The sequence below is a fragment of the Etheostoma cragini genome, chromosome 6, assembly GCF_013103735.1.
Source record: "Etheostoma cragini isolate CJK2018 chromosome 6, CSU_Ecrag_1.0, whole genome shotgun sequence".
In the NCBI taxonomy this organism is placed as follows: Eukaryota; Metazoa; Chordata; class Actinopteri; order Perciformes; family Percidae; genus Etheostoma; species Etheostoma cragini.
Window position 1 is genome coordinate 27,072,894 of NC_048412.1, and position 24,309 is coordinate 27,097,202.

Genomic DNA, 24,309 nt, shown 5'->3' on the forward strand with positions numbered 1-24,309 from the left:
GGGGGGGGGGGGGGGGGGGGGGGGGAGATCTTTCCTCTCCTGTTAAGTCACCACAGTGACTTTGGAGTGCTAAAGAGCTTTGTTCTTCTCAGCGTTTCTTCACCTTTTTTCATCTCTTCAATCTATTTTCTTCCTTTGTTATGGCGTGTTTCGTCTTGTCACGGCAACTCTGGCTAACAAAACGCTGGATTTTCTCCTTAGCAACGACCTAATCTCCAAAAGGCGTTCCTACACATTTAGATTCTGAACTCAGAACTAGTGATCAACCATTTATCAGCCGGTCCACCGTGTATGCCTTACTTGTGTTTAGAGCCGCTTGCTGACGTGCATCATTGTCAATCCAGTTCTATGGTGGTTGAGTTTTTCACTCAGCATCAGCAACCACACAGAAGTTTTTGTGTGTGTGTGTGTGTGTGTGTGTACGCATCACAGCAATATATGAGAGTGCTCGATTTGTAATTTAAGACCATGCCATGGTTTCAATTTTTCAGCACTTTATTTCAATGGCTACTTTTTGGTTGTAAGTTGTAGGGTTAGGAATCACCAGACGCCTCCCGGTGCAATATCATCACAATATCGTTGCCACGATATGATATTATTGCGATTTTAACCATATTGCAATATTCTGCGATATATTGCAATTTTTATAACCTTTTCAAATTTTTCCCAATTTCAAATGATGTCCCCAAAAGGAAACTTTGTCCATGTCTGTTTTATCTAAAAATAAATATTTCTATTTGTTGATCTCACTTCAATTTTATTTCTGTAAAATGAGATTGTCAATCAGACATCTGACCAACACATACATAATGAAAGATCAATGCTTGCAGTCTGTGTATCATTACAGGACATCCCTTCAAATATTGCAATACTAAACTGTATAGATTTTTTCTCCGACCCCAAGTAAATAGTTGGTTACTTGTAAAATTAGGTATACAACAGTGCAGACTCTATTATGCTGCTTGCTTGTTGCAACTGTGTGCAATAGTGTAATCATTTTATTTATGCCTAAATAAGTATTTTTAGAATTTATTTTTTTATTTTCAGATTTGTAATTATTCTTAAATATTTATTTTCAGCATTTCCAGCACATAACGGTTATTTTTTTTTTTTTTTTTTTTTACTAGAGTCTTGTAACATTTTTTATTATTGTGTCATATTTATGATGTAAATTGATGGAGCAAAAGCGTCATCGGCACCAAATATCAGCAAAAAAAGAAAATCGGCAGCCCGTTACGGTCATCGGCTAAAGCTGATGGGAGAAATAAAAAATCTGTATCGGCAATAAAAAAATCCATATGGGTCCATCCCTACTCAGAACTCTTGATTTACTGTCATGTGCAGCCCTTAGATTGAAACATATGAGTCCAGATTATTACACAACTGTGTCTCCATCATTCTTATTGGTAATATTAAGATTGAGCTCACAAAGTTAAATTGGTACATGCGAATCCAAAACTTCTGTGGCACTTTCGGACAGTGAAAGTGGTCGTAAAGTTCCCCAAAAACTGCTGTTAGAGTATTTTTAAGATCATAATGAACAGATTTAGTTTACACTACCGGCCTTCTTTGCTAGTAAATATTTAGCAGTTAGTGAGATGAAAACCACACCATCTCTGAAACAATCCAGAGTCTTCAGGAATGATGCTTATTTTCTCCAACATGTTTGGAAATCACAGAGTGAGGTTGTAACAGGCTTTGATGCTCCAATTGTCACGAAACCAACCGAGCTCATAAATGGTCGTGGAAACTTTCAATTCAGCCGTGAAAAACACCCCAAACTGGCACGGTCTGGGTTTCTTCTACCCGCCTGCAGTAACACAGTTCTACAGCTGCAACAAGTGCATGTCTGAGAGGGCGGGTCGTGTTGGTGAGACTGCATGTTTCAGTCTGCCACTTTAAAGAGTTCTGTTTTATAGCCAAACACAAGAATGTTTTTGTCTTAGTGTAAAATGGTTTATTTACGCGCTGAAGATGTGAAAGTAAAAACAAAAGCAGTTATGAGTTTTTTGAAATTGGATGCAAAGCACTCAGCGTTGACAGTGATTGACAGCTGTACTCCCGCCCCCATTGTTGCACAAAAGTTAACTGCAGCCATATGTGGAGCCAAGCAGGTCTCATTAAAAACCTTTCACGCTCAATGATAAATCATCACAGTGGGAAATTACCAGCAGTCACAGCAGATATGACAGAAAAATAGGAATGTTCACTCTTGCAACTAACCATTACACTGAAGTCCTGTTCCTAACATCTACAAATCTCTTTCTATTTCACAAGGTGACACTCCTATAATTTAAAGCCAGACCTCTTTTCTACTCTGCTTATTTTTCTAAACTTTCTAAACTTGTCTCGACAGGCCCTTTATGTTTAATTCCTTATCACGACTCAGTGACAGTAAGGAGGCATTTCTGTTTGCTGTGATTTGAGATCAAGGCTAAATGCACGCACATTGAGCCACTAGACGCAAAGCAGACTGTCAACATGTTTTTGTTGCAAAGATCCAGCTGTTTTCCAAATCTTCATTTCCTACACTGGATTGGACGAGACTCTCCAGTGTCATGTAGGACTAAAATGACTCTAAATTGCGTTTAATTACACTGTTGCTAGATTATTCCTACACAAAGCCAAATTTTGTTGAAAAAAACAACAACTTTGTCAGCCATTCTGTGCAATTAAAGAACTGTTATAAAAAAAAAACTGGAATTATTCCTCCACACCTTCCCAGCCTTTCCTAATCTGCATAGAAACCCCCCAACACTTGCGTCAAAGCGTGGCACCTTTTCCCCCCACTGTCTGACCCTCTAATGTTTCCCAGGCTAGAATCTGTTGCTTATTCATCCCTTCTTCTTTCGTTTTTGTTCTCCAAAAGGGCATTTTCACCTGAGTCAGGATAAAGCCGTGTAGGCGGAAACATCCAACCTGAGGCCGCATGTCTGCCTACGCCTTTTCAGAGTCCTGAGGCTAACCCATCGGCTCCTCATCGTTTCAGTGGAATTACACAAACAAAGGGAGAGTCACAGTTATCAAATGTACAGGAACAGATGAATAGGCTCCAAAAAGCACCAGGGCAAAGCAGGGTCCAACACATGACTCACACTTGTTTTTCTTGATCTTTGTTGGATTGATTTAGAGACTGATTGTTGTATAGGAGGTCGCAAAAACAACCAAATCTGCTGTAAAACAGTGAAGTTAAGAGCTGCATTTACAAGCAAATATACATAATGAATGTTTCTCTGAATGTTTCACTTAAACATTAGGAAGAAATTGAAAGATTGGCAGTCTGATTAGACTTTCAAGCTTGGGTAATCTATGGCTTTCTTTTCATATAAAGCTAATAAAATAGCTGACTAATGTTTCAAAAATGGGGGTTAGGTTTGGCGGGCATAAACACACAGTAGGTTGTTTTTGTGCATGAAGTGTGATATAACATACCGGTAACATGACTCTGCAGTTGACCAGAAAAACTGACTGAAGTGATGAAATGTTTTACTGATAATTTGTCTGCAGGTGTGTGTGTGTGTGTGTGTGTGCGCGTGTGTGTGGGTGTGTGTTTGTGGGTGTAAGGGGAGGAAAAATGTACCTATTGTGGTTCATAAGCTTAACGGGAATGATGATCTGGGTTATTATACACCTGAAGTAGAAGGAAGAAGAAAAAAAAATCACCTTTTTTTACCGTACAGCTGCCTATTTTAATCAGACTGTTGTCTGTAGAAAGTGTTGTAACTCACTAGACAACATGAGCCAGTGTCTGGATGGAGGTGAAGTCATCTGGCTACATCTACTGGGCTGACTGGCAAACTTCAACTTTACTTTCCAGAGTCCAAAGATTCAACATTTACGGGATAAGCTAACATTTTGAAAGTGTGTGTGTTAGTGTGTGTGTGTTACCTGGTATATCCTGAAGGGGATGTATCTGAAGCCTCCCTCCTCGCTGGGATATTCCATCAGCTTCCTGTTCATGGCCCAGAACTGGTCAAACTTATCTGTGACAACACAAACAGGTCAGCAGTTGTAAAATGTCCCAATGATTAGACATGTTGATGTGATAATATCTTCAAAATCCTTCTTTTTTTGCGGCCTGGAAAATGGCTGCATTTTAACACTGTTGTCTGTCAATTGGATTCTCCGTTTATTAGTAATAGAGGACAAGAAAGATGAACAATATTTAGCTTATCTACCACATCCCAACATCAACACCACATCAACTTATGGGATACTTTCACTTCAATGTGATTCCGGGTCATTTGTATCAATGTAAACGTGTTTATTGCACAGTGTATCAAAGGCAGTGAAGTGCTGAACAATTTGTGTTCTTTGTTGTGATCTGTGCTGCCTACATGATCCGATATGCGCATGCGTATAAATACGTATTACAAAACATGACGGATTCCCTACACTATTTGTATTACACATGCGTTATAACACTTGGCGGCCAGGCGGTACAACTGGCGGCATTTACATTTTATGTTATTTGTTCTGCAGTTCACAGCGGGTCTGTTTTATAAAGATATTTCAATTAGGTACTTAATTGAAATATCCAAAACCGCATCTGGACGTCCGTGTACTACGCCTTGTTGGGACATGTAGTGTGGGGATGTTGTGATGTTTTTAAATGTAGGCGTTTACGTGGTTGCCAATCCAAAATAATAAAGGACTTGGACTTGTTGCATGATACATGAAAATACACCATTTTGTGTTTTACATGTGGAATAAAGTCTGGGTCTTTCTGTCACTGCTAACCTTCAGTTTCCTCCACACTCCCCATTGCTTTAAGGCAGTGGTTCCCAAACGTTTTCAGCTCAAGACCCAAAAGAGAAATTTGGTGTCTCCCCGGGACCCAAATTTACAAAAATACACCATGAATCATTGTAACATCTACATTTTTGAAACTGTGGACAAAAGACGGAACAAACCATGAATTTAAATGCATGTAAAGTATATTTATTCCATTATAAAAGTAAACAAAAACAGAAAAGTTCTCTTTGCTCCTTTCTGTGTCTCACCCCTTTCTCAACTCATGTTCTCATCCCCTCCCATCATCCCTCAGTACCGACACCAACATTTGTTTAAATAATGCTGACTTGAATTTAATGAGATGTACGTGTCTGGTTGAAGATATCAACCAGCTGATCTAGTCTAGGTTCAGTTTTTGAAAGTGCCCTTCTGAGGTCATGCTGCGCATTTAGTCTGTTCTCTGCCAATTGGCGACCCATTTTGGGTCCCGACCCTATGTTCGGGGAACATTGCTGTAAGGTATTAGGCCGTGGAACAGATCGTGCAGCTGAAATCGTCGTAAAACTGGATTATCAACGATAACTGTGAACAAGACTGTGGGTCTGCGATCTTTGCATACCCACAGATCACGTACCCACAGTCTTGTTTACCCATTCTTTGATTCTTTGTGTCAGTGTCCTTAACGAGGGCGTTTTCCCACCTGTAGTCTGTTTGCTTTTGTCCGAATTTAGTTGGTGAGTTAGTGATTTGCCCTCGGTTGGTTTGGTTTGATTTCACACCTGGTAAAATCCAAGCGTTGCAAAATGCATCATTACAAATCAGCCAAGAACGTTCAATCCTCTTATTGGTCGACAATTTCTGGGGGCAGGAGCAAGAAAGTAAACACAGGAAGAAGGTCCTGTATTCTGATCTTGTGATCAAACCAGCTCATTTCATTAAAGATGTCAGCCATTGTTTTGCGAGAGACGTTAGTACGTCTGCATCGTGAGGGATGGCGAGCTTGAGTCTATTTCTGAAACACTGCAAGCTCCTACAGTTTGTTGCTCTGCTGCATCGCCGGTTGCTAAACACACCTGACTACAGGTGACATCAGTTCAGACTGCTAAGCTACCTGACTACAGGACACATTAGCTCAGTTTGATTGCCGCGTTCTCACCTGCCCTAACAAACCGCACCAGCGGGGCAAAAGAACTCCAGTTCAATTCAACTGAACTAAAGGCTGTCGTTGCGAAAACGCCCTAACACAGAAACTTGAACCTTGGTCCTCTGCTTGAAGGACGGCCCTTCATCATTAAAAATGATTCCACCCTGCATGTGTTGGTTTCAAAACCTCCGTCTCCCTCGTCTCTTGCTTTCACATTAACCTTCTGAGAGCTTTTCTGTTTTCTCTCTACTGGATGAAAGTACGAGCCATCCCTGTTTCTCTCTCTGTTTCTGGTCTCTTTTGGACGTGAAAGTTTTGGTTTCGAAAGGGTTTCATCTCTCACTTTCATGCGTAAAAGGTGAGACCACCTCCTTGTGTTTGATATATCCTAGAAATTCTCTGTTTAATGTAATTAAAAATAGTTTGACAGTGTGAATCACACAGTGAACTTTCCTAAACAGTTCACAGAATCATCCATCAGTCTCCTAAATTAACATGTTTTCCTCTGTTGTCTTAAGCTGTGCCATTGCTTTCTCTGTTAGTTTCAGGGGGAAAGTGGAAGAGAGATAAGCAGCTGAAGTTTTGTGTTCTGGTCAGCAAACCTGCTCAACGCATTCTCAGTTTTGACAGTTAAGTTTCAGACAATTAAGTTCTAAGCACCAATTATCTCCAGTTAGTTTCCTGGCTGTTATTTGCATTGCACTGTTTTAAGTTGACCTCCCTGTCAACTTAGTTGTCAAGAAATATCTTATCTTTCCATCTATTTATCTTTACTTCCACAAACACCAGCTTAACAGAACTAAAAAGATGACAAATGTGTGAGAACATAACTCATGTGAAAATAAGAGCACAAATTCTGTTTTCTTTCTTAACATGATAACAGCAAATGCAGCGTTTTCGGTGTTTGAACACCCTCTACCACACAAACCAATACGTTGTAATAACAATATACGTGTAAACTTGAGGCAATTATGCATGTAGGAGTGCTGATGACATTGTAATAACAGCAGGCCTGTTATGTGGCTTGTTCTTTAAACACAGCTTAAAAACAAGTGGTTTTGGTCTTTGTAGTTTCTTATTATTTTAACTTAATATATTTATAAATAGAACAAAAAGAGTAAATAATAAATCAGTTTGTCCATCGACAGATACTGACTCTGTAACTATTTTGAATGTTGTTTGAGTTATTTAATCAAGGAAAAATGTTCCAGCTGAAGCATTTTTCCATTCAACATCATTTTAAATTGAATACATGCTTTGCTTCATAGTTTGGACCCAAAAACGAAGACATTGAAGGCGAACTGAACTGACGAGTATTTTTTCACAATTTTAACATTTAATAGACTAAATTACTGATTGATTATTTGCAAAAGTAACCAACAGATTAACTGATATTGAAAATAATTGTGCATTGTAAACCTATAGATAACATCATTTAACAGAAACTAGTGTTACTTTCCGCTAATAATTACCAACTCAAAAGGAGAAGGATGACAACTATAGATCAAAACAAGTTGACATATTAATAACTAAGTGACCCCAAGTTCAGCGCCTGGTGACAAAAGTGTTTATCGTTGTCTTGTTTGATGAATTTGACCCGCAGAGATTCCACGAATCTCACACCACGCACTGAGTTTGGCTTTTCAAAGACAAGCTCAAACCCCAAACTTGGTAATCTATCCCACACACACTCCAGAACCTCCCACAGCTAATACTCCCGTATCACAAGCTACAAACGCTTCAGCCCCACTGCCCCCGCTTCACCTACACAAAACCACCACAATCACAACTAGCAGCCAATAAGAAATCAACCTGTCTGGACAGATGGGTGGAAACGGAAAGGGAAGCTGGTGGGTGTTTTTAGGTGGGAGACGTTTTGGAAGTTGAAGCTTCAAAGACTGCTATCAGAATAAAGGCAGATGTGTGTGTGTGTGTGTGTGTGTGTGTGTGTGTGTGTGTGTGTGTGTGTGTGTGTGTGTGTGTGTGTGTGTGTGTGTGTGTGTGTGTGTGTGTGTGTGTGTGTGTGTGTGTGTCTCACCGTTCTGCAGGCCCATCCACAGCTGTTTGTGGTCTTTCTTCTGCATGTCGTTGACGACTTGGCTCTTATGCTTCAGAGCGTCGGCCTCCTTGATGCTGGACATGAAGTGAGCCTCGATCACCGAGTTGGAGGGACAGTGGAGCAGGTCACGATCTGGAAAGTTCTGACACATGCACAAGAGAAACATTTTATTTTAAGCTGCAGTCTGTGTGTGTTTTTTGGCCACTAGGGGGAAGGAAGAGCTTCACAGCAAGCTGGCTGTCAACCAATTGTTTATTCACACATCCACTGTGGCAGACACAGAGCTCCATCACCATTTAATGGAGTTGTATTTGTATTCACTTGATAATATATGTAATGTAATGTCCAATATTCACTCTTTTTTTTCCTACTCTGTTTTGGTCTGCACCAACTCTTTAGGGAAATATCTGACTTTTTAGCCGCCAGGTGTTCTACTTTTTAGTTGCTAACTTTTTTTGAGCTGCTAACTTAAGCATTGAGACTGAACAAAAACATTAAATTAGATATAACTTCAAATCTTAGAGTACACGTGTCATTTGTTTCATTCTTTACATACAAATACTTATTAACGGAACTTAACATCTTTTTTTATTTTAAGTTTTGAATACAGTTCAACACTAAATACACAAAATTTACAGGCAGAATATAAAGACAGACACAATATTGTGGATACTGTACATGGACACACACACACTCTGGTTGACTTTTACCTTAAAGTGCACAGTGATGGTCCAGGGTAAGACAGTGTTGGACGCATGGAGGTCAAACAGAACTCCAATTGGATAGTGCCTGGAACCAGGAAACACAAAGAGGAAGTAATGGTACTATCAGTATAAGATGCATCGCCTGTTTTTTATCAGCCATTCAGGGACTGACAGCAACATATGACATCCATATGAAATGGTTTATTCCTAAACACTGTGTATCTTTTTTTAAAACAATATGACCTAAAATTACATATAAAAAAAACAGTTTGTAGTAACGGTCTTGGAATTATTAAGGGACTTATAATGAGCAGCCGATAAATTCGACGTCAGTTTTTTGTTATCTTTCGATGTTTGTTTCTCTGGATGCTGTGTGTATAATTCAGCGGTCAGTTTACATTTCACTCCAACGTTTCTGTTTGTCACTTCCTGTGTTTCAGTCAACAGGAATTTGATGCGTTTCTTATCACAGCCTCAAATCCAATGAGTGTATTTTCATGGTCAATCACACTCACAATGTTAGTCATTTAGGTCTAGTTCCACTGAAGCCAACAAGCCAATGTATACAAAATCTGTATTTTAAGAAACATCAAACCTAACTAACGCCCATTATTGGTTACCAGACCTTAAAATAATGTCTTAAAAAATATGTTGCATTTACAATGAATAATAATATGCAATTACCAATAAGAAAATAAAAATCGCAGAAAGTCACATTTGAGTGGATTAAACATCCAATTGAATGAATAAAACACTGACATATGTCCTCCTCCTCCAAAGCACACTGATGGAGGGTCTGGCTACTCCACATGGCATTAGGGGATGGGAGGAAAAAGTGCTCTGGTTTAATGGCGTTTCTTTAAACCAATCAGAATCCCCATGGGCAACGCTAAACTCCCTCCAGAACCACTGCATAATAGTTGTGCGAGAGAAAACTCAGATTCAACAGGATGTCTGGCTAGCTGTCTCAATTTACCCTGCAGAGATCTGAAGACCAGTCACAAATAGTCCTCATAAATACACTGAATTTAAAATGCCAACACAAAGAAAGAGGAAGAAAACAGAACATACATGCATCCGGCAAAACCTCCTGCAGCACCGGAGCAATCCCGGAAGTGGAACGTCAAGGATATACAGTAGACTAGTGGTAGTGTGATGCTACAGTAGACCCGGCTCTTCATCATCTGTGATGCAATACTGACACCTTGTGGCTAAATGTTATGCCTGCTGCTATTAGCAGACAGGCAGAAAAGAAACTAGCTTAGCTTGGTGCCCATGGTTAAGACCAGTTGATGTGTTATGATTCTGACTGTTGATGTGTGGCATTTGATGGAGATTGTGGATGTGGATGTGAGGCAATATAACAAGGTACACAAACAAGGTGGAAAGTGTGAAATGCCTCATGAAAATGAGTTTGAACGTTTGGGGAGATAGAAACTATATTTATTTTCAAGCTGACGCACAAACACAACACACAACAATGAGCCAGGTTCCTGCTGATGGTGCCAGTTGTAATATGGTGCACATTTTAAGACGCCCCAAAGCTTTTTATTGGGAGTACATCTCTACAAGAACAGGACAAATTAAAAAAAAATATATATATATATATATATATTCATGATGAGAAGAGAATGAGATCTGAGAAATAAAATGACACTTACCTGCTCTTCTTACATGTATTTGGCATTCATACCACCAAACAATAGATCAAGGACACACGGTAACACTTTCCCCAATGTACCGACTCATGATGCATTCACACATACCCAACCTTTTCCCCTGAGAGAACTAGCTAAATTACTTCATCTGACGACCGTTGTCTCACCATTTCAGCGGCGTCCCCTCGTACTCCAACCACATCTCCTCCACGTCATCGGTCCTCACCACTTTGTGGAAGTGTTTCTTCACCTTGTCTGTAACCAGAGTCAAGTAGCTGACCCTGGGTAGCAACAGCTAAGAGAGCCAAGAGGTAAGAAAAAGATAAGAATGATCAAGTATTACATAAATAGAGACTACTGGCATGCTATCATTAATAGACAAAGTGCTTACTGTACATGGCTGTGGTAGAGAGCTGCGAGCAGTAGAAGTGGCTGTGTTTGATGTGTTTATACAGTATAAAATGAGAATGATGCTGAGGCAAGAACGTCAACTTACAACCTCATCCCATTAATGCAGGTTACTAACTCAACTTCTTCCCTTTCCCGGAGTCTTGTGCGCTCTCGCCCCTCTCCTCTCTCCTCCTATTGCTTCCTGCAGGTGTTTCTGGCTCTGGAGCTGTGGAGTCTGCTACAATTCTCCATGTCTGTCTCTGTCTCTGTCTCTTTCTCTCACCCCCAACCGGTCGAGGCAGATGCCCCGCCCACCCTGAGCCATGGTTCTGCTCGAGGTTTCCGCCTCTTAAAAGGACATTTTTTCTTACCTCTGTCGCCTAGTGCTTGCTCTTGGTGGGAATTGTTGGGTTTCTGTACATCACAGAGTCCCGTCTAGACCTGCTCTTTTATGAAAAGCGCAATAAGATAACTGTTGTTGTGATTTGGTGCTATATAAATAAAATTGAATTGAAATTTAACTTGTTCTGTGCTGTCTTTAGTTTTTTCAGTCTCTGCATGGGATTTACATAGCTTCCAACATGTTTCTTACATTTTTGAGGTGCACATAATCTACAGTGTGCAGACAACCCCTTTTTCTGGTCTGACCATAGCTTTAGAGGCTACAGGTCTTAAAGTACAACGGAGTACTGTGTGGGTATAGCCTTGAGTGACGAGCCCCTTTCTCTTCCAGCCAGTAGACCACTATTCAACATGAGCAGCTACCAGACTGATGAAGACAGTATCCATTGAGAGCAATGATTTGATAAATTAATTAACAATGATCCGGGTATCCCCTTAAATAATGTGGAATTTCTACTCCCACATCACTGAGAGCGCCCTGACAGCACTGTTTGGCTGAACATACAATAGATTGTGTCCTACCATGCCTAAAGGATTTTTACACCAGGCGTGGCAAGAAAAAGGGTAGGATAATCATGAAAGATCCAAACGACTCAAGTAACAGCCTTTTCTCCATGCTGAGGTCGGGTAGAATTGAGGAATTGAAGCTCAGGAGAAGCTTCTAGGCTCAACGATGGATGACACAAAGTCATCTGGTATGTCTATGTATTCATCCTTATGTACTGGTGTGAAATACTAAGCTGTAGGCTTAGATGGGGCTTTCCAGGAAGCATGGAGGTGAGTGTCTTAACATGAGTGGCAGGCAAAAGTTAGGCCTGGCCTCAGGGTGTGTGGCTATAAGTCAGAGAGCAACTGCACTTACATAGTAGGGCTCGGCCTCTCTCTCAGTAACCTCATCCTGGTTCAGAATGAAGCAGGTGGGGATCCGGCCGAACCACACGTCTCTCAACACGTCCTTGTCATCTGCCATGTTGTTTTAGCTCCCAGTGGCACATATAGAATAAATTCCCCAAAGACACACTCCAAATTCCGATGGCTGACCGCTTCCTGCAGTGAACAACACAGCAGAGCAGACAGGCTAGCATTATTAATACCTCTGGTAACACAGTCCACTATACCACAATAAAGTCCAACACAAGCTAGTTCCGCACTGACTCAGGTTTAGGTGCGCCGCATATGGCTTTATTAATTCGTAAAGGGAGTTATTATCACGTTATAGTCTGGGAGAAGACAGCGACTCACCTGGTAGACTTTCTAAAGTGTCAAACTACGCAGGTGTAATGCAGAAACTGACGTTAGCTTCAGGGCTAGGTGAGCTAACTTAGCTTGTGAAAACACAGCTAAGAATGGTTTACAATAAAGAAACGGGCTTGCTTCCTGGTTTTGGTTTTTACTGTCCACAAATAAAAAAGCCTCGTGTGCGAGGGAGAGATGCTGATATGAGAGAAACCCTTACTTTTTGTCGATGTTTGGCAGTCGGCTTGAATGGAGGAAGGGCCGTGACTGTCGATGATGTTGTCATCCCCCCGCTGTCACCGGAAAACAGCTGAAAACCCCGGTCACCGCCAAACAGCGCCCCCTGGCGGCCAGCTGTCGTTACTGCACCAACGACCAACATCATTAAAGTAGCAATGTTTCTGATATGAATGTTTATGCACGAAATAACTTACACGTTTTAACACTGTTGTGGATGTTTCTTGTTACAGCGATGGAGGAGTTTGTGTTGGACAAGAGACATTGTTGAAACAAAATAAAGACCGGCTGCAAACTGAGTTAAAGGTTTTAGGTATTCGGAGAAAAAGGTTTAATTGTTTTCTGCAGAAAAAACTATCAAAATGAGGAGAACAGCTTTCACAATGAACAGAGTTACAAAGTGGCCACAGTTCTGGTGAATACAATCATTAATACAAAAATGTATAATAAAAAACCCTTGTTTGGAAACCAGTTTAATCTTAAACGTAACAATTAGTGACCTTAGGCAGACAGTTTGTTCTATTACGTATTTCTGAATCTGCCCCTCGTGTGTCCAAGTTTCTTAACCGGTCATTCTATCTTAGCTGAAAAAGGACATCTTGTCCCTTGGATGGGCTCTGGTCTCGACCTGGGACCTGCTCGACCTGAGACCTGGCTCTAGGCAACTGTTTCTGTCAGGCTCCAAGTCATCTATTCTTCAAGGAAATGGTGTGAAGTCATAACAAACCAGGTTGTCTCCCATGAAGGAGACACACAAAGATGACAGATACAGAAGTCACATACTCTGAGAGGCATTGGAGATCTTATTATGAATCATGAATATGAAAATCATTGGATAAATGTAATTTTCCCATTAAAACACGACTGCAGCTTGTGTTTTGTCACATACAACTAACCTATTCCTACGTTTGGGGATTTGGGATATTCTACTTAGTATTGCACTTTATGAAAAAATATGAGTAAGTAAAGACAATGTTGGTGACACACAGTAGAGGGCAGCAATACGCTAATTTAGAGTCTAGTCTACTTCATCCCAAAAGGAAAGAAAGAAGATAGAGTGTGATTGGTCAGAGTCAGGGGGAAGCTGCCAGAGTAAGCCAATCAGAGGCAGATTAAGGCAGAATGGGGCGGGACATGTCATCGGGGGAAATACTCGGTTTACGGGTCTGTTTGGATTTTGTTGTGTGGGTCTTGTAGCTTCAAGTATGGATAACATTTTGGAGGTGGATAACCTAGAAATGCGTCTTCGGGAGCTGGAGAGTCGTATTTACGGGGAGAGAAGAAACAAAAGTGGAAAACCCGTCAAGGTTTGCTCGGAATAATGTAGTTATAGTCTGATGAATGGATGTGGGGGCTAATAAAACAGCTAGCCTGCTGTTAGCTTAGCATAGCTAACGAAAGCTCTGTCAGTGAAATTGAGTAAACGCCCTATTTTATGCACATTGGCTTTACAGCAATAGCTAGATGTTATTAGAAAAGCTTAACAAGCTGTTATTTATGCTGCCATGACGGTGTGTGTTAGTATTCCCGTGCCTATAATAAAAAAAATCAAGTATCAGTCAATAAACTAATGTGATGTACAAAAACTGGAGCTAGTTTTAGCTTAATTAGCTGTTGCTACTAATCAAACAACGCTAAAACCTGTTCACGTCTGTAGTCATACACAAGGGGTTTTGACCTGTTTCATATATTTGTACATTGACAATTGCTGGGTTTTGGACTACACATAAAAAGCATTTTAATTTATAACAATGGATACTCTTAGGAGAAAGAATAAGTAAGTTATTGGGAGGAAAAATAAGTGCCTCTGTTATAGAGAAAATCTTATTATGAATGTAATTTAATGCAGGCATTAACTCATTAAAAGTAAAGGCATAAATGATTGTGAGGGTGGAGTTTGATACTTCACTGAAATGAACAAAATTCACTGGTTTCCTGGAATTTAGGAAAACTTGTTTACCAATCGGAAATTCAAGGGTACAGTTTAATAACTGTCCTCAATAATCTTAGGTGTACATATTTTCTAGCAAACTGGACATAGAGAGTGAGTTGTTGTTGTGTCCTGCTTAAAACGTATTTTTAAGTTTCTGATAGTTTACTGAAGTTGAACTTACTACCTTATTGTTAAGTAGTACACAAATCATGTACTCAGAGTGAGACCTAGAAGGAGGTACTGTGATTATGCATAAGCAAATGGCCGTGTTTGGCCTCCATACTGCAATTTCTCATGTTCCTTTTTAGATGTAATAAATCTCCATTCCTTAAAGTCATGACACACTTGAACTTGAGGGTTTGTGTATTTGCACTGTATTAGCATCTGCCACATATTGCACAGAATTGCCCATACACATTGATTAAATTGCATGATGTTCATGTACACTTGGTAAACACTGACATTGAGTCTAATCGCTGTCCTTTGTCCTGCAGTGCGCTGAGTCTTTGGCCAGGATTCAGGCTGGTCTCACCAATACGGCCAACAAGAGAGAACGAGTGAAGATCCTGCACAAGAAGAGTGAGTCACACGCTTCGTTGTATCCATCCTCACAGCCTGGATTACATACAGTTGTTGTTGTTGTAACTGTTTACCTGCAATATTGTTTTTTTCTTGGTATTTTGCTTTAATTCCTTTTTTTTTTAGATAACGCATAGATAGGCAGGGAGACACAGGGAGATGTACATTTATTCAAGTGCTGTACTTAAAGGTCCCATGGCATGAACATATCCCTTTATAAGGTTTTTAGACTTTAATATGAGTCCCCCAAAGCCTGCCTATGGCCCCCCAGTGGCTAGAAATGGTGATAGGTGTAAACAGAGCCCTGGGTATCCTGCTCTGCCTTTGAAAAAATGAAAGCTCAGACGGGCTGAGCTGGAATCTTGCCCCTTATGATGTCATAAGGGAAAAGGTTACCTCCCCTTTCTATGCTTTGCCTGTCCAGAGAATTTGGCCCACCCATGAGAGAGAGAGAGAGAGAGAGAGAGAGAGAGAGAGAGACATCACGGCTTTCAAATTAGCAAAGTGGCAGTTGGTCAAGGCCAAACCCCCAACTGTGGCCTTGTTACCTGGTCTTCCGGTCAGTTAGCCGCCAGGTTAGCATGGCGGCGTTAACTAGGACCAGTTGGGATCACTTTACTGGCTGATAAAGCAACGAGGTAATTTAGGGAATCTATTACAGTACATATATTACATATTGGCTCTTAAAGTAATGGATCTGAATACTTCTTCCACTACAGCAAGAAAGATCCCCTGGCCCCGAGTCGATCTTTCTAGTATGTGAATTAACAATTTGGCCAGCAGGCCCTCTGAATATTGAAATATTTTAGAAACTTAAGTCATTCACAGTGCCCACTGAACATTAAAAAATAAATGTATCTGTAGTCAGATTAGACTGTTGGGTGATTCTTTAATCCTGATTATTGGTGTTGTGGTGCAGTTGAGGACCTGCTGAAGTACCTGGACCCCCAGTTCACGGACCACATCTCAGTACCTGATGCCATGAAGCTGGAGTTTATTCTTGCTGGTAAGAACCAGGAGGCCTGAAACAATTATTACATTATTGTCTTATTGTCATTGGTTTTACATAAGCGCGATGTCTTGGTTTACCCGCAATAAATTGCTAAAATTAGCCGAGGTCTTAAGGTGTATGACTGGAAACTGTTGGTTTAACTTATTTGGTAATTACATAAGTGATTATTGGTCAGAATAAATATTTTTATTATTTAAATTGTTAGTTGTTTGCACTCGACCCTACACGTTCACAACAACAAACATGACAAGGAGGGGATACAGGAAGTTGTTGTGATAATAAAGAGTTATGATTAATAATGAGGCGTGGTTTACTTCATAGGCTGGGTATTTATGGTATTGTATTATCTTGGTCAACTGACATAAAACAACAATAACACATAGATATTTTTTATTTGACTGAAAGAAACAATTATTTCTGTGACTATGCAGCAACATTTTAAATTGTTACCGCTCTGAGAACCAGGAGCACCCTGGGATAGATACGTCAAATACAAAATAACATGTATTTACAGCTGTAATCAAATTCATCTCAGATAGATTCTTTATTTTAGGCTGATATTGGTTAATTTATTGTATATGAAGCTGCATTGTATTTGACGTATTTCATGTAAATTCAATGTTAAATTGGGTCAAGTTATCACATGAAATGGTATTTATTTTATCGTGGAGGACTAAAAGAGGAGCTCACTTCTGATTCAGAACTCACGGTGACGCTGTTGTGTGTTTGTCTGCCCAGAGGAGGACTTCCTGCTTTCCCAGGCTGCTTTGCTGGAGCAGATCAGCAACACGCAGCCACTGCTGGACAGCACCTACATCCGAGGTGAGCTTCACTTTCACTCTCACTCAGAAAAGTAAACAAAGCCAGAGCTGCATTGGCTCTGTGGGTTTAACCCTGGCAGCAAAGTAGGAAGGAGCTCAGCCAAGTGTCTAAACATGAAGGGTTAGCTGAAGTATGTTGGACTCTAGAGCTGGGCAATATATCAATATTGTATCATGAAATGAGACTATATATTGTCTTAGATTTTGGATATTGTAATATTGTAATATGGCCATAAGTGTTGTCTTTTCATAGTTTTAAAGGCCGTGTTACAGTACAGTGATGACATTTTCTGAACTTACCACACTGTTGTAACTGTTCTATTATTGGCCTTTACCCACTTAGTCATTATATCCACATTACTGATGATTACTTATCAAAACTCTCATTGTGTAAATATGATGTGAAAGCACCAGAAGTCAACACTACAATATTATTGCAGTATTGATATCGAGTTAAGTGGTCAAAAATATTGTGATATTTCATGCAACCAATATTTGATTTTCTCCATATCGCCCAGCCCAATTAGACACATCGGCTTTTTTTTTTTTTTTTTGATTTGTTTTAAGCAAAATCTATAAAATAATATGTTTATTTGGTGGAAGGAGGTCTGAGATCTAGGACTTTAAACCGCTGCTAAATTGCATCATCATATTTTGAATGAAATGTAAACCCATAAAGGAAAGAGGAAGTCTAGGGCTGAAAGGGGACTGAGCTCAGCTGTATGCAGGTATGTTGTATACCATATGTTCCCATATGACCTAGTGACCCATGTTGCTTTTTTCATTTCCAAAATACCATCTCTACTACCTCCAGTATCAGCCTCTTCTAATACATGTTTTATCCATTCATATTTTTTCTTTGGATGCAGTTTCACTCCACACACTATGTGTACCCTGTACCAGTGATACTATCAACACTACACATATTCGGCAGTATTCATTAGCAGCATGTCATTCATTCTGACTACTACAGTTGACATGCTTTTAGGGTTTTGTTATTGGATTGATTGTAATGTCATTTCATTTAGTTAATCAGCATTTTTAGCCTATATTGGTTAGATATAACATATGGCTGCGCGATATGGAGAAAATCAAATATCACAATGTTTTTTTCCCCAAATACCTCGGTATCGATACCGACATTGTCGTGTTGACTATTGGTGCTTTCACAACATATTTACACATTGAGGTTTTTGATAATTAAACTCCAGTAATGTGGATATAATGACTTAATGGGGAAAGGCAAATATTAGAACAGTTACGTTCTGGTAAGTTCAGAAAATTACATCACTTAAAACCAGGAAAGACAACCCTTATGCCACATTATAATATCCAAAATCTAAGGCGATATCTAGTTTTATATCACGATATTGCTATAATATCGATATATTGCCAATCTCTAATATAAAATACTGGAACTTTGTGGCTCCAACTCCACCAATGTCCCTGACTGCTTGCTATAAGCCCTGTTCAAACATGTATAGAGAGAAATGAATGTAACTAATCTTCTCTTATGTGACTTTCTAGCCTTTTTTTCAGTAGTAGTGTGGTGTTACACCTGCTGTAGTGTTTATTCTACCAGGACTGTTAGCTGTGTGTTTCTGTTGCCCACAGATGTACCGGAGCACGCCACCAAGCTGCAGCGCCTGTCCCAGATTCACATCAAGGAGCAGGTGACCCCCTCTTTCTCTTTCTCTCTCTCTCTCTCTTTCTCCGTGTGCCTCGTTTCTCTCTTGTAAGCGTATATCTGTCGACCCAACGTTTGTCTCATTTACAGGACCAAACTGAGGCTCAGTCCCTGGAAGTGAAGAAGCTTTTCGAGGAATACAACAAAATGGTGCTTTTTCTCCTCTAATTAGTTTTATATCATTGAAATACAAAGTGTTACGAACACAAAAGATTTCGCATAATTACAAACTTGTTCTTGTACTCTCTTATCTCTTGTGAGATAAAAGTAGGACTGCAACAAACCCTTCATTATTTTCTCAATTAGTCGATTAATTTTAATTTAAAATTGTGAAATTTGTTGATCAGTGTTTCCCCGAGGCCCAAGATGACGTCCTCACGTGTCTTGTTTAGTCCAAAACTCAAAGATATTCAGTTTACTGTCACAGAGGAGGGAAGAAACTAGAACATGTTCACATTTCAGAAGCTGTAATCACAAAAATATTCATACTTTTTTGATGAAAAGAATGACTCACTATTAATATAGTTGGCGATTCATTTAGTTGACAACCAGCCGATTCATCTTTGCAGCTCTAGATAATATATATATATATATATATATATATATATTAAGATATTTAGCTTTTCTTTTTTTAACCCTCATGTTGTCCTCAGGTCAAATTGACCCGTTTTCCCATATCAATGTTCTTTCAAATTACCCAAAATAGCACGATTGATTCCACACAACGCAAGTTCAAGTCTCTACTTTCATTCATTTTGGGGCGTTTTATTCAGTTTTATAGCATTTGTAAAAAAAAATAGTATTTGAAGTACTTTGAAATAGTATTGAGTAAAATTTGACATCCATCAACATATATTCCTTTAATTTTAGACTAAATAATTCCTAATTTCTGCTTTTTTAACTCAAACTTTACGTATAATTTCCTATAAATGAGGTTTATGGACCATAAATTCCCAAAATAACTGGAAAACTAAAGTTAATAAGTTAGTGTTACTTAGCGTTAAACATTGAAAATAGTGTCAAAAGTGTTGAAAAAAAGAGACAAATGTAAGAAAAAAAGTTAAAACTATTGATATAAAGCATTAACAAAAGTGTTGATCTTCTATTTTAACGGAAGGACAACACCAGGGTTAAGCTAATTTCTCAGATATACTCAGTTTTGGATCCACCAGCTGCTGTCGCGATAGATTAATTTCTATCTATATGAGATAGAAATTAATCTTGCTGCTCAGTTTTTTGCCTGCTGGGACAAAGCTCCGCCCACTGACCCCTGACCTCTGATTGGCAGATGTTCCTGCTGTCCAAGCAGTTCACCCAGTGGGATGAGACCCTGAGGAAGCTGGAGGAGGCCAAGGGCATCCGGCCTGTGGAGTAGCTCCTGTCAGCATACTGATGATGATGATGATGAAGAAGACTGCGCCGCGGTGGGAGCTTTAGAGAAGACATGTGTTGCTGGTTCCCAACCGTTCTCCAACCAGTCTTATTTAATAAAATCTTCTCTAGGAGCGGAGCAAAAAAAAACACAACTCTGTCTCATGTGACGGTTCATCAGTCGTTCTATCACGTGACGTGTGGTTCAGACAGCTCGGAGATGCTGCTTTTATTTATTTTTCTGATAATAGAGCTTCTTATGTTTGCAAACTGTATATCAACTCAACTTGTAACACATTCCACCGCTGCCTCCCTACTGCAGGACAGTCACAAGACTTGTTGTTCTGCCCTTTACCTATTTTCTCTCTCTCACACACACACACTCTCATATCCTCTGTTTGAGGCTTAGGGTTATGCTTCTGAAATTATTTGTAAAAATGGAAATTAGCGTAATTATTTTTTCCCATCTTTTCTGGATTTAAAATGTTCTGTATGTCTTCTGTCACACCACATGACTGCGGCTAACACAATAAATATTACTTTTTTCTTTCACTTCTCCTGTGTGTGTTATGTACTGTATGTCACAGTAAATGTAAACTGTTATAAACCACAGACCGATGTAGACTACATATATAGCCTAGTAGTCTCAAACCAGTTCCTTTTTCACAGCAACAAAGTGTCCCTGAGAAACACACTGAAACATCTGTTTACTCACTAAGTCATTTTGGAAAGCATCCTAAAAGTGCAGGATTAGGGAGTGAGAATGTCAAAAATGTGAGTTTTGGTCAGAAAAAGGCATGTGACTATGATGCTCTTTAAGGCATTGTGGTGTATTCTCTTATTTTACTTATTTCCTTTGCTGTGATACACTCTTTACTGTAGCTGTATACCACACTGTGTCTACACTGGCGACGTTGCATGAGCAGCTCTAGTACTCCATCTTGTACACTGTGGTCTAATGCATTAAATCTAATGCATAGGGTGAGATCTGAAATAAAGCTTCAGTCAACAAAGTCTTTTAAGTCTTTATTCTTGCACAAAGAAGGTTCAGTACATCACTGAAGAGTCTGAGAGAAGTAACAGAGGAAATAGACAATAGAAAGTAGTTGTGTACTGCTGCTGAGCAGAAACATCCTGGGTGTGACAGAACTGAAAGGACAAAGGTTAGGAGGAGAAGCTCTGTGGTTATCACAGGAACAAAAAACTCGAGGCTCAAAAAAGAATGCATATATGAGAACATCAAAGTAGAAACTGCAGCTCCTCGTGCTGTTAGATCCTTTTCTACATTAAGGACTGTGTGACCCATCATCCTGTAAGCGCCCCTGACGATCACATCAGGACAAAGCAGAGGAGAGCAAGACCCGCTGAGAGGGTTAATTGAGGGAATACTTGTAACCCGGCAACATTGTTGTGGCACTCTGCATTTTCCCTTACGTACTTCACCATATCTTTGGTCTTGATTCTGAATGGGTTGTTGAAGCAGAGGTTTTCACCAGTCATGTTGAACTAGAAAAAAAAGAAATGGATTGAGTTCATTTTGACCTTAATGAGAGATGAATAAAATGTGCAATGTTTTATCATTTAAATATACTACAGTACTTAGCAGATCATCTTGTCTATACTGTTGCAGATCAAAAAAAGACCACTAAGGTCTATATAAAAGAGACTTCAGATACAGTATTAGGGGACCACTAAGGTCTATATAAAAGAGACTTCAGATACAGTATTAGGGGACAACTAAGGTCTATATAAAAGAGACTTCAGATACAGTATTAGGGGACCACTAAAAAAAAAAAAGCACTATGTCATGGGACCTTTAAAGAGACACCTAAAAAAGTGTTCGGGGCAAAGGGTGAATGCCGGTATATTCAGATGGACAATAAAAGAAAGTAAATATTTTTTTTAACATTAAAGCAGTCATGTACCTGCAGTGCAACCTTCACTCCGTAACGCACATAGGTAGCAAGATGTTCACAGTTGTTCTTGGCGACATTGTACCCCCCACAGTTGACTTTTTGTTTGTTGATGCGCGCGGTTATTTCTGCCTCAGTTCCTGCCTTGTACTCTTTTCCTTTCTTGTCCTTGTATCCATCGAGGTAATTGGCTACTTCAGGCTCCTCAGCCATGTCCAGTGTGGAGAAAACACAGGATGGACTATCTTCTATAACCAGGGAATACATTATTAGATGTACAGTATGTCAACATTTACAATACTTATGTCTGTCTAAAAGCTCCTTTTTTAAACACAAGCCTAGGACTCCACACTATTTTGCCTCAGTGCTTTAACCCCTCTGAGGACAAAAGATGCATTGGTGATGTACACTTCTTACTCAAAAAGCAATATTAAATTATTTAATTCTAAACATTTATTTACTATTTTATTCATATACAGTACCGGTCAAATGTTCGGGGTCACTGAGAAATTTGCACTCCTTTATGGGCAGAATACCAGCTGAGATCAGTTGCCTTGTTTTTTTTAACCAGGGCAGCAGTTTCCAGATTACATTATGTGCTTACATAATTGCAAAAGGGTTCTCCAATGTTTTCTTGTTAGTTATTTAAAATGGTATCAGATTAGTAAACAGAATTAGCCTTTGGGACATTGGAGGAATGGTTGCTGATAATGGGTAATGTAGATATTGCATTAAAGATCAGCCCCCCCACTCAGAGCAGTTGCTATTCAGTCTAGAATGAAGTGGTATGGAAATGTGTAAGTGACCCCAAACTTTTGACCAATAGTGTATATTATGCCACTTTTGTGAACCCAATACTTCCAATTTCAAAAGCAAACATCAACCTTTCTGCTTTAGAGCCAAATTATCTCTTTGTACATTGCTTTGGAACCCATTTAACGTTTCACATTCACTATACAGAAAGCTGAGTTTGTTCCAAAACAGAATTGTGATTTTCCTGCTCTACCCTGCAAAGGTTTCTGGATAATCAGAGGAAACAACACACATTCATGCTGAACTCATGTTGTCATGTTGTCATGACATAATTCCAAGTTGTGGAGGTAGCTGGTCCGAGCAAAGCATGAAAAAATCACATTCAGCATGTACTCCATGTACTGCATAGATAAGATGATGCTAGATGCTATCAAACACCTGATTTGTTTTATTGTTCTCACTGTAAGATTTAATTGGCTTACTGCCTTTGGAGTTTCTAAATATACGTACTTATTCGTTCAAATATGTCCTGCCCGTCTTCTTTACCAGGGAGTTGTCTGTCGCCCACATAGACGGCAAAGTGCTGGTAGTAAAATCTTTTCCCCAGAATCGGCTTACACCTAGGTTTGAAAGAGATGATATCTCCAAACTGGAACTGTTAAAGGAAGAAATGGAAATAGAAGAAATTAATTTTTTGATACGTTCTGGAGCACCATAATACGGCATAAATACAATTCATAAAGCCATTAACGTACTCCATTTATGTCGATCACCAGCTGAAGGATCACAGCCACCAAGACCAGCTTCCTCATTGTTCCACGGCTGTGATGAACAATACAATACTGTAAGGTTATCTGAGAATGATCTTTTACTAAACTCATTTGATTTTTACAAGTAAGTATGTTTTCTAATTATATCTCATTCACCAAGGGTAGTTAATATTCTCGATAAGAAAATGTAAATAATAACACCACAAAAACAACATTGACTCAAAATGTACTCAAGCAATAAAACTGAGTTCCAGAAAGGATAGAAAGTAGAAAAGTAATTAAAAGAAAAGACCGAAAGCGGACAGATGAAATGATGACCTACCACGGAGGTGTTGAGGAGATGAAGTAAGCAGTAGAATCAAGAGATTATTTATATATTGCCCAACCCCAATGGCCAACACATTGCCCAAATGACACAAACAATAAACTGAGTTCAAGGAAGGAGAGAAAGATGAAAAGTAATAAAAAGAAAAGAGACACAGCGGACAGATGAAATGATGACCTACCACGGAGGTGTTGAGGAGATGCAGTAAAATCAAGCTTCTTGTCACCCTGAAACTGAATCACTTTTTCTTTCCCTTTTCCTGTGTGTGTGATGTCTGTCACGTATCTGTAAACCATCATAAACTGCAGTACGGTTTAGAGCTCTCTCTGTGTAATAAGATAAGATAAACTTTATTGTCCTCGAAGGGAAATTTGTTTTGGACTCGGCCCGTTCCACAGATGTCAGTGTAGTGTTAATTTTGTCATCTGTTTTTAATTTAGTCTTAGTCTTGTTAGTTTTAGTCGTATTTAGTCATTCACATATGGTTTTTGTTAGCTACGTTTTAGTCGACAAAAAGTTTCGTCATTTTAGTCTAGTTTTAGTCAAATGAAAACTCAGGTATCTTAGTCAAGTTTTAGTCA

The 24,309-nt window shown here is 39.4% G+C and overlaps 3 protein-coding genes across 3 annotated transcripts in view; 1 reads left to right on the forward strand and 2 right to left on the reverse strand.

Annotated features, from left to right (window-relative positions):
- atg5 (ATG5 autophagy related 5 homolog (S. cerevisiae)) overlaps positions 1 to 12,667 on the reverse strand; it is a 30,722-nt gene extending 18,055 nt beyond the window's left edge. The window contains exons 1-6 of the mRNA XM_034874707.1: positions 12,548 to 12,667; positions 11,954 to 12,138; positions 10,467 to 10,594; positions 8,648 to 8,726; positions 7,917 to 8,079; positions 3,889 to 3,983 (exon numbers count right to left, since the gene is read on the reverse strand). Of these exons, the coding sequence (XP_034730598.1) occupies positions 3,889 to 3,983; positions 7,917 to 8,079; positions 8,648 to 8,726; positions 10,467 to 10,594; positions 11,954 to 12,061 (573 nt within the window). The 5' untranslated portion in view covers positions 12,062 to 12,138; positions 12,548 to 12,667. The remainder of the gene's footprint in view (positions 1 to 3,888; positions 3,984 to 7,916; positions 8,080 to 8,647; positions 8,727 to 10,466; positions 10,595 to 11,953; positions 12,139 to 12,547) is intronic.
- A 992-nt stretch (positions 12,668 to 13,659) lies between these two features.
- Positions 13,660 to 20,337, forward strand: dctn3 (dynactin 3 (p22)). Its single transcript, XM_034874526.1, has 7 exons — positions 13,660 to 13,871; positions 14,992 to 15,076; positions 15,996 to 16,082; positions 16,827 to 16,910; positions 18,524 to 18,582; positions 18,687 to 18,746; positions 19,885 to 20,337. The coding sequence occupies exons 1-7, from the start codon at positions 13,770 to 13,772 to the stop codon at positions 19,969 to 19,971; spliced, it is 564 nt and encodes a 187-aa protein (XP_034730417.1). The 5' UTR covers positions 13,660 to 13,769; the 3' UTR covers positions 19,972 to 20,337.
- Positions 20,338 to 20,979: 642 nt separating this feature from the next.
- LOC117946401 lies at positions 20,980 to 23,764 on the reverse strand. The gene is made up of 5 exons (XM_034874525.1): positions 23,726 to 23,764; positions 23,389 to 23,455; positions 23,144 to 23,288; positions 21,893 to 22,128; positions 20,980 to 21,473 (listed from the first exon to the last, which is right to left on the reverse strand). Exons 2-5 carry the CDS (start codon positions 23,443 to 23,445, stop codon positions 21,297 to 21,299), a joined length of 615 nt encoding a protein of 204 aa, XP_034730416.1. The 5' UTR covers positions 23,446 to 23,455; positions 23,726 to 23,764; the 3' UTR covers positions 20,980 to 21,296.
- Positions 23,765 to 24,309: the final 545 nt, after the last annotated feature.

What these genes read in the sequence shown, in the direction of transcription:
- dctn3 (XM_034874526.1), top strand. Translation starts at nt 13,770, where the DNA reads ATGGATAACATTTTGGAGGTGGATAACCTAGAAATGCGTCTTCGGGAG. An exon ending in GAAGATCCTGCACAAGAAGA is followed by an intron (nt 15,077 to 15,995) that starts GTGAGTCACACG and finishes GTTGTGGTGCAG; the next exon opens with TTGAGGACCTGCTGAAGTAC. An exon ending in TCGAGGAATACAACAAAATG is followed by an intron (nt 18,747 to 19,884) that starts GTGCTTTTTCTC and finishes TCTGATTGGCAG; the next exon opens with ATGTTCCTGCTGTCCAAGCA.
- LOC117946401 (XM_034874525.1), bottom strand. Translation starts at nt 23,445, where the DNA reads ATGAGGAAGCTGGTCTTGGTGGCTGTGATCCTTCAGCTGGTGATCGAC. An exon ending in TGGTGATCGACATAAATGGA is followed by an intron (nt 23,289 to 23,388) that starts GTACGTTAATGG and finishes TTCCTTTAACAG; the next exon opens with TTCCAGTTTGGAGATATCAT. An exon ending in GGACATATTTGAACGAATAA is followed by an intron (nt 22,129 to 23,143) that starts GTACGTATATTT and finishes CCCTGGTTATAG; the next exon opens with AAGATAGTCCATCCTGTGTT.